Source organism: Saccopteryx bilineata, chromosome 12 (assembly GCF_036850765.1).
Source record: "Saccopteryx bilineata isolate mSacBil1 chromosome 12, mSacBil1_pri_phased_curated, whole genome shotgun sequence".
NCBI lineage: Eukaryota > Metazoa > Chordata > Mammalia > Chiroptera > Emballonuridae > Saccopteryx > Saccopteryx bilineata.
Window position 1 is genome coordinate 24,797,608 of NC_089501.1, and position 14,439 is coordinate 24,812,046.

A 14,439-nucleotide genomic window follows, 5' to 3' on the forward strand; every position below is an offset into this window, starting at 1 on the left:
TTGATGTTATTTTTTTAACTTATTAAATCAACAAAATATAATTTTTTTGTCCACCTGCTATAGGGACACCAATTTGACTTAAGTTTTCTTTCAACAGTTCTGGAATTTGCTTGACTACCAAACGTTGTGGATTTTAATGTGTCACTCAGGGTACTCCTTATAAAATAACATGCATTTAAGTTATATTTTTCAAATTAGTATTTAAAATTTTAGCATTTGAGAAGTCATCTTTTTTTAGATTTTTTCTATATCTCTTTTCTTGTATATATTTTGCTCTTAGGCTACAAATTAAACCTACCAAAACATTAATGTTTTTATGTAACAAGAACAATCACCTACATGCTTCACTCTCTTATTTTCAGTTAAATAAGAGAGAAAGTGTAAAAATCATGGTGCTCCTTGATGTTGCTAGACTGATCCATTCTCCAGGTACAATGTGGTGGAGATGTAAGCCCAGTTTACATGGAAGAACACTTAAGAACGACCAAGGTTAGTAGAGGAAACCAGCTATTACAGCAAGGAAAAAGCGCACAGACTTAGACAACAGGATGGTGATTACAAGAGCGAAATGAGGTTCAGAGGAGGTAGAAGAGGGTAAGAGGGAGATAAATGTTGATGGAAGGAGACTCAACTTGGGGTGGTGAGCACACAATGCAATATACAGATGATATATTATAGAAATGTACACCTGAAACCTATATAATTTTATTAACCAATGTCACCCCAATAAATTAAATTAGAGACAAATATTAAGTAAGAAAATAAAATATATGTATATGTAATTGAAATAGTGGAGAAGAAAGGCGAGTGTTCATAATGAGGCTCAGGTTCTGTGACATTAGAAAAAAGAGTGACAGGTGGTTTTGGTTCCTTCCTTTGAGTCTTCTTCCTGGGGTCAGAGATATAGTATGAAAGCCTTCTTAAATAACTGGACTGAGACAATGTGTAGCTCAATACAAACATGGCCTTCCTTTTATGAAAGAAAGAAATGACGGGAAATATAACTGAAAATTATGATCCCAATTTGCAAACTCACTGGACAATATTAATTTCTTTTAAGATTTCTAATATATTTTGGGCAGACTATAAGTCTTCACCATGAAAACAAAACTGAAATGGACCTAAAAAGTAGACAAACAGGACTTACCGTAGTTTTAAATTTCAAAATTTAGATAAATACAGGGAGCCAGTATTTAAAATGCAATCTCCATTTTAGATGCTTCTGGAAATAAAGCAGTGAATGAAGTATGTTATAACTTTAAGAGAAGTTAAATTCACAAATATATTAAAAAAATTGATACATATATTTAAATATTTGCTTAAAAGCACACACAATTCTTTAAAACAGACATATAGATCAATGGAACAGAATAAAGAGCCTAGAAATAAACCTACACTATATAGTCAATTAATATTTGACAAAAAAGGCAAAAATACAGTGAAATAAAGATTGCCTATTTAATAATACTGCTGGGAAAATTAGACAGAAATGTGGAATAAAATGAAACTAAATCACACATTACACAAGAATAAACTCAAAATGGAATGAAGACTTGAATGTTAGACTTGAAAGCATAAAAATCCTAGAAGAAAATATAGGCAGTAAAATCTCAAACATTTCCCATAGCAATATTTTTATGATTTATCTTCTCAGGAAAGTGAAACAAAAGAAAAAATAAACAAATAGGACTGTTAAGACTTTTAAGGCCCTGGCCAGTTGGCTCAGTGGTAGAGCATCGGTCTGGCGTGCAGAAGTCCCGGGTTCGATTCTCCGCCAGGGCACACAGGAGAAGCGCCCATTTGCTTCTCCACCCCTCCTCCTCTCCTTCCTCTCTGTCTTTCTCTTCCCCTCCCGCAGCGAGGCTCCATTGGAGCAAAGATGGCCCGGGCGCTGGGGATGACTCCTTGACCTCTGCCCCAGGCACTGGAGTGGCTCTGGTCGCAACAGAGCGACGCCCGGGAGGGGCAGAGCATCGCCTCCTGATGGGCAGAGCGTCTCTCCCCCTGGTGGGCGTGCCGGGTGGATCCCGGTCCGGCGCATGTGGGAATCTGTCTGACTGTCTCTCCCTGTTTCCAGCTTCAGAAAAATACAAAAAAAAAAAAAAAGAAGAAGAAGAAGAAGAAAAAAGACTTTTAAAAGTTTTAGCGCATTAAAGGAAACCATCAACAAAATGAAAAAGAAAACCCACTAAATGGGAGAACATATTTGCTGATATATCTGATAAGAGGTTAATATCCAAAATTTATAAAGAACTTATAGAACTCAACACTAGAAAATTGCAATTCAATAAAAAAAAGTGAGTAAAGGACCTGAATAGACACTTCTCCAAAGTGAACTTATATATGGCTAATAGACATATGATAAGAATGCTCAATGTCACTAATCATCAGAGAAATACAAATTAAAACCCCAATGACATATCATTTCACACCTGTCAGAATGGCTAATTTAATAAATCAACAAACAAGTGTTGATGAGGATGAGAAGAAAAGGGTATACTCATGTCCCATTGGTGGGAATGCAGGTTAGGAAGCCACTGTGGAAAGCAGTATGGAGTTATGTCAAAGAATTAAACATGGAACTACCTATGACCTAGTGATTCCACTTCTGGGAATTTATCAGAAGAAATCCGAAAAGCTAATTCAAAAAATACATAAGCACTCCCATGTTCATTAAAGCATTATTTACAATAGCCTAGATTTGGAAGCGGTCCAAGTACCCATCAGTAGAAGAATGTATAAAAAAAAGAAGTGGTACATTTACACTATGGAATACTACTACTCAGTCATTAAAAAAAAGAATTTTACTTTTTGCGACAGCATAGATGGACATGGAGATTCTTATACTAGGTGAAATACGCCTGTCAGAAAGAGACAAATATCATAAGATTTTACTCATGTGGAATCTAACGAACAAAATGAACTAACAAGCAAAATAGAGATGAACTCATAGATAAAAAGCAGGTTGACAGATTTTGGGGGTGGGGTTTGAGGGGCTGGGTGGTGGGGTGGAGGAATTAAGCAAGCAAGAAAGAAAAAAAACCTCATGGACATGAAGAACGGTGTGTTGATTGCCAGGGGCTGGGTATTAAAGAGGTGGAGGAAGATATAAAGGGATAAAAGAAATAAAAGCACGTGCAATTCTTGCTCACAGACAGATGAAATCCTAAATGTCAGCAAGTTGCTGCTAACAAGAAGATGTGGAATGCTAAGTCATAATTCAAAACCTGGACAAAGAGATAACACTCGTGTCTCGTTTGAGTAATAGCAAGACAGAAGCATCATCTTCTGAACTTCTCATTCTTATGCCTACTCTTCTTTCTTTATTTCTTTCTTTAGATCATAAACATGCAATTGGAATTGTGCCATTGAACAACTATGCTCTATGACAAGATAAGTAATAGCCTAGTAATGTGATTGTGGAGAAGAGTATGTGTGTTAGGACAGGAGAGATGAAAATTGTCCACGTAGAAGAGAAAAAGAAACATTATGTGAAACAAAGCCCTAGGGCAAGAATTTTGTATTTACAATTTTTTTTTTAAGCACTAGCTTCTATAAAGTGAGCTTCTGCATTTTGTGGTCTTAGTAAATCATGGTGGCCTAACCATGAATTTAAAGCTACTATGTTACCAACAGCCATTCTCCCAAACTTACATTCATGAAAAAAGATAATAACAATAAAGAAAAACTTCTATGTAAAATTTAACGTTGATATGATTAAAACATGTATCAGCAGCTGTAGGGAATCAGACTTCATAATGATGGAATTGGTTTGTTATAATAAAAACAAGCTTCACTGTCATATCTGAGTACAGGTTTAACTTAGTATTATTTTTTAAAAAAGCCAAAAATGGTAGGCAGTAATTTATTTATTTAGATTGAAAACTACATCTGGGTTAGCGTTAATAGCACCTAAAAGTAAAGTAGCACTAGAGAAGGCTTGCAGGTATGTCTGGAGCTTTTTATTTTTATACTGTTTGGTAATAAGCTAGTTACCTGAAAGCTATTAAATTAAATCTTTTTATTTTGCTGAGATTAAAAATATTACACTCATACTTAATATTTTGTACAGAAAGCTTCCATTACATTTGGCAATGGTTTTTTGTTGTTGTTTAATCCAATGTAATGGCTTGTTTGAAGTGATGTTTTTACAAAGCTTCAAACTTTAGAACTATGTCTGGTTTAAAGAGTTTCATGTAGGTAGAGTGCAGAGCGCATTCCTAGCAGCTGTGGCTGATGCAATGCTGTGAGAACACTCCAGCACCTGAAACCCTCCTAGGCACACCCAGGAGGGAGCTCACCCACTGTAAGGAAGTGACTTAGCTCCAACCACGCAGCTCCCTGATCTTTTCAGCCATTGGCTTTGAGGAACACGCTGTAACACCCTATAGGCCGAACCTGTGTATATAAGCTAGCTTACTTCCTGAATAAATCGGATCTGCGTCACTGAACCTGGTCCTCGGAGTTGGGTCTCTGGTCTCCATCGTCCTCACCCCCGGTGGGCCTTGTCCACAGTTTCATAGTAAATATTGATGCTGTATAAGTTCAATGATATGTACTAAGTTCCCAAAAGCCTGTTCCTGAAGGATAACTGGTTTATACTCTACCGGTTTCCCTGTCTAGCTCTAATGGGAAAATAGGTATAATATAGGAAAATTCTAAGAATATTAGGAACTACTCAGGAACAAACTAAAATTGAGAAAGAATAAAGTTAGAGGTGAGAAACATGTCATGACAACACTGGACTTAATATGTGTTTGACAAGTGCTCTAAGGTTTTTAGATTGTAATTTTTTTATATTTGGTTGTCTGACCATTTTTCCTTTTGAAAATTCTCCCCTCTCCTTTTTCCATTCCTTTACTTTCTCTTCTTTTTTTCACCAAAATTATTTTCTTGATAAAAACCAAATGGTTTTTCACTCTGAGAATTTTATAATGACTTTCCATTGAGTTTTGCAAGCTGTAGGCACACACATGTGCATGTATGTGTGTGTTGGATGGTTTTCTAAGAAAATTTTAAATATAAATTTGAATTTATATCTTTCTCTTTGCCTAACATTTTATACAAATTCTACATAGTTTTAGAGACAAACTACAGTAGTACAGAATAGTACAGAGATTCAGAATCTCAGTGCTCATATTTTTACTTAGTTTCCTACTTATTAGAAATGTCCGTATTGACTTGTTTAAACTCAAAATGTAGTCACAAATAGATCTCCCTATAATATTTCTTTTATGATTCCAGCTGTGGAACTGCAAATATGAAAAAATATCACAACAAATTTCTTCAACTACTTTTTTTTTTTTTTTTACCGGGACAGAGAGAGAATCGGATAGAGGGATAGATAGGGATAGACAGACAGGAACGGAGAGAGATGAGAAGCATCAATCATCAGTTTTTCGTTGCTACACATTAGTTGTTCATTGATTGCTTTCTCATATGTGCCTTGACCGGGGGACTACAGCAACAGCAGACCGAGTAACCCCTTGCTGGAGCCAGTGACCTTGGGTCCAAGCTGGTGAGTCCCCCCCCCCACCCGCTCAAGCCAAATGAGCCTGAGCTCAAGCTGGTGACCTCAGGGTCTCGAACCTGGGTCCTCCTCATCCCAGTCTGATGCTCTATCCACTGCGCCACAGCCTGGTCAGGCTCTTCAACTACTTTTTAAACACAATCTTCAAAGATCAACTTCTTTAGTCAATAATAATAGGCAGTCATTGACTAATAAATAAGATTTAAAAATTTTACTTATGAAATAGTTATTTAGAAAATTTGGAAATAATTTTCCCACTGCAATATTGCTGAAGGAGCTAGTCTTGGTTCAAGAATGATCCCCAAATCAATTTATCTCATAATAAAGTTGAAGTGTTGAAATCTAGAATCTAATTTCAGTGTCTTGTTTGTAGGAAAGTAAACAGGATAAGATTCACTTGATTTTTAGTTTACCAGGATTTTGTTCTGCCTAAGTTATTTGATTTTTATTCCTGGCTGTACAACCCCATAGGAAGAAACAAAGGATTTCTCAGACGTGACTCACCAAAATTTTATGCTATTTTTTAACACAGCCCTTACCAGTGTGCAGCCTCTCCCCACACTTTTAAATCTCTTACTGATTCTCTGACAAAATAATTCAGAAGTGTAATTATCGACTATAATTTTTGTATTTCTCTTTATCTTTCCAATTCCATATTCTCTTGTCCTTCAAGTTTCATTCTTGTTCCTCATCAAATGATTATTCTTCCTATTTATTTGAAGATCCAGGGTGTCTTCCCCCCTCCTTGGCTTGTCAATTTGTGATTCCCTTTAATTTTAGAGAAAAAGATGTTTCTACTATAAAACCCACCTGTCTTTTTGTCCTTGACCCAGCTTGTCCTGTTACATAAGCGATATTAATCTCAAAATGTTTTTGCTAGTGTAGAATTTCACATCCTGCTTAACATGCACACTTATACCCATATTCCACTCTAGCTACAGCCCTCCTCCCCTCTTGCCCTTTACTGTCAAACATCTTTAGTGCCCCTTTTATCTCTATGTGGCTTTAAATTCAATGAATTGTTTAGTATTCTCTCTCTTTCTTTTAATATTACCCTCTCAAAATCTACACATCGTTAACTTTAATAGCCATTTATTCACTTTCAATCTACTCAATTCTTTAATGCATTCTACCCCTTAAAATTTCTTCTCCCTGACTTCTGGGAAAACACATTACATTGCTCTGCAACACTCAGACCCTTCTGTTTTTGTCTGCTAGATGCTCAGTCTTTTTCAGATATTCCTTTCCACTCTTTTGTTGTTCTCTTTATTAAACACCAAACCTCAGAGATCTCATTTCTCCCAGGACTACAACTCTCTCTTCTGGATGAAAAATCATAAAATATCAATGGTTTCCTGTTTATAAACAGTTTTTGCTTGTATAATTATATTAAATCTGCAATATGTACTTGTGAAGTAGATATTATTATATTCACTTTAAAGACTCCTAAATTTATATTTTTCAGCTAATAGCTATCTGACTGTTTTCCCAAAAGTCAACTAAACATATATTGTACGGTAGGCATTCAATATAGCATGGTAACATTCAAAATTAAATTTACAATCTACACTCCTGACCAGGCAGTGGCATAATGGATGTAGTGTGGGCCTGAGACACTGAGGACCCAGGTTTGAAACTCCAAGGTCCCTGGCTTGAGCGTGGGTTCATTTGGCTTGAGTGCGAGCTCACCAACTTGAGCCTGGGGTTACTGGCTTGAGCATGGGATCATGAACATGATGCCATGGTCGCTGGCTTGAGTCCAAATTCATTGGTTTAAACAAATGGTTACTGGCTTGGCTGGAGCCCTGTGGTCAAGGCACATATGAGAAAGCAATCAATGAACAACTAAGGCACTGCAACTATCAGTTGGTGCTTCTCATCTCTCTCCCTTCTTGTCTGTCCCACTCTTTCCCTGTCTGTCTCTCTCTTTCTCTCTCTCTGTCTCTCTTTCTCTCTCTCTAAAAATAAAATCAATAAATAAAATCAATAAATACAATCTACTTTATGTCTCACCAGTGTTCTCTTCTGACTTTCTAATTGGTGTTAATAACACAACTATTAGACAAATATCTATTTCAAAATTTTAAGATTAAGTTTTATTTCAAATAGTAGAGGCTTCCAATGGAATTAAATTGGACCACTATCTCTTGATGGTTTCTACCCACAGCACTCCGGACATCAAAACGTATGGGTCTTCCACACCAAGAAGTTTCTCAGTTTTCTGTGGATACCATCTGGCTGCCCAACAATTTAATTCACTTGTAACACTAACTACTCAGATTTAACACAGACCTTGCAGTTCAAAGGTTTATTCCACATGACTGCCCCTCATTTTAGTTACCAATCACATGTAGTGTGTCTCCAGATTGACCACACTTTTATTCTTTTTGGCTATAAGGCAGAGGTTACCACGATCTCCTTCTTGGGTTGTTATAATGGTTCAAAGAACTTAAGGAAATGCTTTACTTACTATTGAGGATATTATATTTAAAAGAAGATTCTAAAGAATACAAATAAGCAGTCCGATAAAGAGACACATAGGGCAAGGTCCTGAAGAGTCTTGAGTATAGGAGCTTCTGTCCTTATGAAGTTTGGGCTCCACCAGCCTCTTGGCATGTGTATGCATTCACCAAGCTGAAAGCTCTCTGAACCTTTTTGTTTAAGGTTGTTTTTTTTTTTTTATGAAGGTCCCAATAAATTGGCATGACTGATTAAATTATTGACTATTGGTGGTTAATTCAACCTCTCACCCCTACTGAGAAATTAGGTGATGAATGGGGTCTAAAGTCCAGCCTGTCAATCCTATGTTTGGTTCCTCTGGTTGATGGCAACCAGCACCCATCTTGAGCTACTTAGGGGCCCATCAGAGAACTAGCTTCTTAACATAAACTCAGATATTGTGAAAAGGGACTTTTTATGAATAATAAAAGACACTCCTCTCAAACCTTATCACTCAGAAAATTCCTAAAGTTTTAGCAGCACTGCGTCAAGAATAAGGATGAAGACTAAAGATACATGTCTTTTATTATATCACAATATCACAGTGACCTTCGCTGTTGCCTGTCAACTCATCCTTTAAAAGACCATTCAGATGGTCACTTCTCTACAGAGTCTTCACCAGATCCCAATGTTTCTGGATGTTTTCTCAGAGTGCTCTGTTCCTGTAGTATACTTGTTAGTCCTCAACCTGATACTGCTGAATGGTGTTGCTGTCAGAGCTTTTGTCAGATAGACCTGTACTCTAATCTTCCCGTTGCCACTTACAAGATGAATGACTTGTTATAAGTCACATACTTTCTGAAGCTTCATTTGTTCACAGTGGTAAACAATGTCATTAATAATAATGCCTAATTTGTGGAATGCTTCAAAAGATTAAATGAGACTATAATGCACATAGCTGGAGCATAGCAAGTACTCAATAAGTGACTGTCTAATTCACCTCCTAAAGTATAACATTGTGAAAAACATGCAGATCCTGGAGTTTGAAGATTCATTTCCCAGTTTTGTGTTTCAGCTTTACAGGGCTGTGGCCTGATCATGACACCTAAATTCTTTGTACTTTTATCATCTCTGCTATACAGTGGGATGAATTATAATTCCAAAGTGTATTTGTGGGATGAGAAATTTTTCACTAAAGATGTTCATAGACTATAAGATTCTTGGTAAAATGTAAACAATGGTTCAAATCAAGTACTTGAACAGAGGAATAAGATTTTGTACATCTTTGCATCTTTTTATTAGATGAACAATCATAAATTAAACAAACATGAACGACAGAGTGACTTATAAATTGTATAAAAAGTGTTTGAGTATTGACTGATTGAATTTACTTTGATATTAATTCTCCATTTCCCACATACAGACACTTTTCAGATTGTGTTGATTAAAAAAGAGAAAACAAACAAACCTCTAATATATTACTTCTCCCTTAACCCAAAACTACTCTCCTACTCAGGTCTCAAAATTCTTTTGAGAATAACTGTAAGTACCACCTACTTGATTGCACTCTCTTTGGGTTTCAGCTCTATTAATTCATTCATTACAACATTGTAGACTGTTAATTCAGCCATATCATTCCCTTGTTAGAAACTTCAATAGCTTGCTTCTTCCTCTCACAACAAAACTGAACTTCTCCCTTGAATTTTAAAATCTTCCATCTATTTCTACTCTTCCTAGGCAATATTATTTTTCATTATTTCTTAACATGCTTCCACTGCCCTACTGAGACAGGTATATTTTTTGTCTCTAGTAAACGAGGCCCCAAAGATAAAAAATTTGCATAAAATATTCAGTAACATGTTTCTTATTTTTCTTTCACCTTCTATGCTTTTACACATGCTGTATGAGTCTCCTGGAATGTCTTCTCTCCCATCACCTTGCATAAATCTACCAAAACTCCATGATCCTTTTTCCTGTTCTCATTAACATTCCCTGCTCTCTTAATGTCATTATATAGTCTTTTGACATAGTCTAAATAGTCATGTGGTATGAGATTCAGAAGGCACATTGGGAGATATGCAGTTTCTGTTCCCCAGCAGCTCCCATTTTTCTCCTCCCAGATGTGTTCTGTATATAAACAAATATTATATATTTTTCCCTTATCCCTTCCCCTACCCTCTTGACAGTGAGGAAGCTGTCTCTAAGGACGTCACATTTGAGTAAAACCCTGAACAAAAGCAGTTGAGCAAGTCAGATTGGATCTGGGTAAAAATTTCAGGCAATGTAAACAGCAATTGCAGAGTTCCCCACTTGGTAATTGAGGATGAGATCACAGCAGATGATAATGGAATGGTGTCCAGCGAAATTAAGAAGAGTGATCTAAGCCATACTAAGGAGTGAGGAATTTATTTTAAACTTAATAATAATCTATTGTAGGATATTTAAAAATTTTTTAATTAATTTTAATGGGGTGACATTGATCAATCAAGATACATAAGTTCAGAGAAAACATCTCCAGGTTATTTTGACATTTGATTATGTTGCATACCCATCACCCAAAGTCAAATTGTCTTCTGTCACCTTCTATCTGGTTTTCTTTGTGCCCTCTCCCTCCCCCCATAACCACCACACTCTTGTCTCATTTTTATGTCCCACCTATGTATGAAATCATATAGTTCTTAGTTTTTTCTGATTTACTTATTTGAGCAGAGCATGCCTATTAACATTTTTAATTCTTCCTTTTTTTTTTTTTTGCATTTTTCTGAAGTTAGAAACGGGGAGGCAGTCAGACAGACTCCCACATGCGCCCTACCGGGATCAACCCCGCATGCCCACCAGGGAGTGATGCTTTGCCCATCTGGGGTGTGGCTCTGTTACAACCAGGGCCATTCTAGCACCTGAGGCAGAGGCCATGGAGCCATCCTCAGCGCCCGGGCCAACTTTGCTCCAATGGAGCCTTGGCTGCGGGAGGGGAAGAGAGAGACAGAGAGGAAGGAGAGGGGGAGGGGTAGAGAAGCAGATGAGCGCTTCTTCTGTGTGCCCTGGCTGGGAATTGAACCCGGGACTCCTGCACGCCAGGCTGACACTCTACCACTGAGCCAACCGGCCAAGGCCTCTATTAACATTTTTAAATGACCATTATAGAAACTCTGCTGAGATTTGACAATAGGCAACAGAACAATTAGGGAAGACATTTAGAGGTCCCAGCAAAAAAAAAAAAAGAAAAAAAGGCTGTAAAAATGTGCCTTGGAATTACAAATCAACTGAAATTACAAGTTATTTAGAAATTAATGACACTGCTATCTATTAAAACCTAAAAGATATAGGCATAATGCTACTTGAGGGAAAATTTTGTAACAGTAAAGACATCTACTTAAAATGCGGATAGCAAGCAAACTAAACAATTAGCTATATAAAATTAAGATTAAGAAAATAAGGTAAAATAATTTAGGTAGAAAGGATAAAGAACTCTATTAGCAGGAATTTAATATAAATAAATTAAAACTAAAATTGACTCTGTAAAAACAAGTGAAAAGGGGAAAGTTAGAAAGTTTAACGAAGAAACAAGAGAGTAGACATATTAATACCTGTTATAGGTAACTCTGTGAGGGTAGTACAGCTCACAAGTTCACCTTTTCTAGAGTTGAGCTCCAATACACAGCGATTGATTGTTGGTACCCTCCTCCCACCCCTCTATGGAATGTGATCCTAAGTAGCCACCATTCATTGAGCAAGGACTGGAGAACTCACCCAAGCTGGACCAATTATATATTTTTTTTCTGGAAATTGACATTTAAACTGTGATAAACAGAGATTGAGAGTGGTGAGAGCATAGAACAGTGGTCTTTAACGTGCTTCTGCATATATGTGTAGACTCTCCAAAAGTTACTTGGACTCATAGAAAAAGGGAGACAATTTCTACACCTTATTATCCACATGTATTCTAGTTATGCTTTTCTCATTTTATTTTCACCATACCCTTTTTCTTCTTTCTGAAAAAAGGCAAACACCTCACTCAGGCTTCCTGAGTACTTACATCAGTGAATTACTCACTTACAGTGAGTACTTAATCAGTGTAAAAACTGCCAGGGTGCCAAACAATGAACAGTTGGCAGTATTGATGTTGGTGTTGAGGCGGTGAATGCCTAATGATGGGGTAACAAATTCTCCTACAAATTAGGAGATTTCTTTTTCAGCAAATTAAATAAAATTCAAAAAGAAACTAATACAATTTTCATTGATTAATTATTAAATATAATTATTGAAAATCACTATTTTTTTTGTCATATAACCAATAATGAGTTCATAGAAGTGAATAACATTGCTATATCAAAACTCCTAGGACCAGTTAAATATGATATAAACAAGCTTTCTCAGAATTTATATCTCTGAAAATAGGAATATTTGAGCAATAATATTCATCAATGAATACATGAATTAATAAGAATAAATAGCCCTGGCCGGTTGGCTCAGCGGTAGAGCGTCGGCCTGGCGTGTGGGGGACCCGGGTTCGATTCCCGGCCAGGGCACACAGGAGAAGCGCCCATTTGCTTCTCCACCCCCACCCCCTCCTTCCTTTCTGTCTCTCTCTTCTCCTCCCGTAGCCAAGGCTCCATTGGAGCAAAGATGGCCCGGGCGCTGGGGATGGCTCCTTGGCCTCTGCCCCAGGCGCTAGTGTGGCTCTGGTCGCGGCAGAGCGACGCCCCGGAGGGGCAGAGCATCGACCCCTGGTGGGCGTGCTGGGTTGATCCCGGTCGGGCGCATGCGGGAGTCTGTCTGACTGTCTCTCCCCATTTCCAGCTTCAGAAAAAATACAAAAAAAAAAAAAAAAAAAAAAGAATAAATAGGAAAAAAGCTTCAGTCTTATCTGTTTCACTAAGAAACGCATTTTCAATTAATGTTTACATTTTATGATTGATAATTGTCAAAATTTGTAATTTTGTTGTTTAAATCAACTGGGAACATCTAGTCATTATAATAATTAAGTTAAAAATAAATTAACAGCCCTGGCCAGTTGGCTCAGCAGTAGAGCGTCGGTCCGGTGTATGGAAGTCTGGGGTTTGATTCCCGGTAAGGGCACACAGGAGAAGCGCCCATCTGCTTCTCCCTCTTTCCCTCTCTCCTTTCTCTCTATCCCTCTCTTCCGTTCCCACAGCCAAGGCTCCATTGGAACAAAGTTGGCCATGGTGCTGAGGGTGGCTCCATGGCCACTGAATGGCTCTGACTGCAGCAGAGCAATGTCCCAGATGGACTGAGCATTGCCCCCTGGTGGCCATGCTGGGTGGATTCTGTTCCAGCACATGGGGGAATCTGTTTGTCTGCCTCCACCCCCCACCCCACCCCCACCCCACTTCTCATTTCGGAAAAATAGAAAAATATTAATTAATTGATTAACACAAAAACTCATAGTAAGAAAAATTGAACATTAAACTTCCAGGCATAGTATTTTACAGAAAAATATTAAAAGATAATAAATAAAAGATGCTGAAGCATAAAAATATGTATTGCCTTGGTATAAAGTTTTATGGGGTTAAGTGAAATATAAAAAGGAAAAAAGAAATATTGTAAATTTTAGGCATTTAAAAAAAATGGATTGTGGTGGGTGTCAAATCATGATGGCATTTAGATTCCACTGGATACATTTTAAAGTTATAGAGCAGTTTACTTTATAAGTCATATATTTATGGAACATAGAGTATTATTTTTGCAGCTTAAATTTATAAAACAAAACTTAATTTCAACTTAAAATTTTTTTACAAATATCAAATCATGTTGTACACCTGAAAGAAATACAATGTAATATCTAAATTATATCTCAATTAAATACATTCTTATGTAGATACATAAACAAAATGTTTGACTACCTCTGTTCTAGGAAGAAGAGCCACCCTGAACCCTGCGCTGCTACGGATTGGGAAGAGGTTCTTTCTTTCACAAAGTAAGTTATATTTGCAATTGAAAAATCCTCAACAGTCACCAGGTTTTCCCAGTGTGCAGACAGATTGAGTACAGACTGAACTTGAACACTTGATAGGCTACTTGCTCTCTGTCTGATACTGGACAAATAACATACTGATTTATGCCTCACGTTCTTCATCTGAAAAGTTAGGAAAAATATGGTACCTATCTGAAACATTGTTATAAAAATCTCTATAAACCCAAAGGACTAGGGAAAATAGCTTAAAGCATCCTGGCAAATACAAAATTTCTTTGAAGTCCCATGTTTTATCTTTATAATCAACCATTGCTGAAACCCACTTCATAATATGGTTTATTTTCATATAAAGTGTGGTTTCAAATATAGAATCAAATGAATTATTTATTCTACCAAATCTCTATAAAAATGATTCTCCAACTCCAAAAAGGCGTGTTGTCTTAATACCATCAGTTTGCATGCTTCCTTGCACACCACCTTCCTAAGCACGGTATTACTTATCTTCCACGTGCATCTGGGTTTGGGAGTGTATGTG

General features: G+C 37.0%; 1 protein-coding gene across 1 annotated transcript in view; it reads left to right on the plus strand.

The window, feature by feature from the left end:
• The window catches only part of LOC136316468 (uncharacterized), a 199,596-nt gene extending 185,715 nt beyond the window's left edge, over positions 1-13,881 (plus strand). Inside the window, exon 2 of the mRNA XM_066248526.1 lies at positions 13,845-13,881. Within this exon, the coding sequence (XP_066104623.1) occupies positions 13,845-13,862 (18 nt within the window). The 3' untranslated portion in view covers positions 13,863-13,881. The remainder of the gene's footprint in view (positions 1-13,844) is intronic.
• The last annotated feature ends 558 nt before the right edge of the window (positions 13,882-14,439 follow it).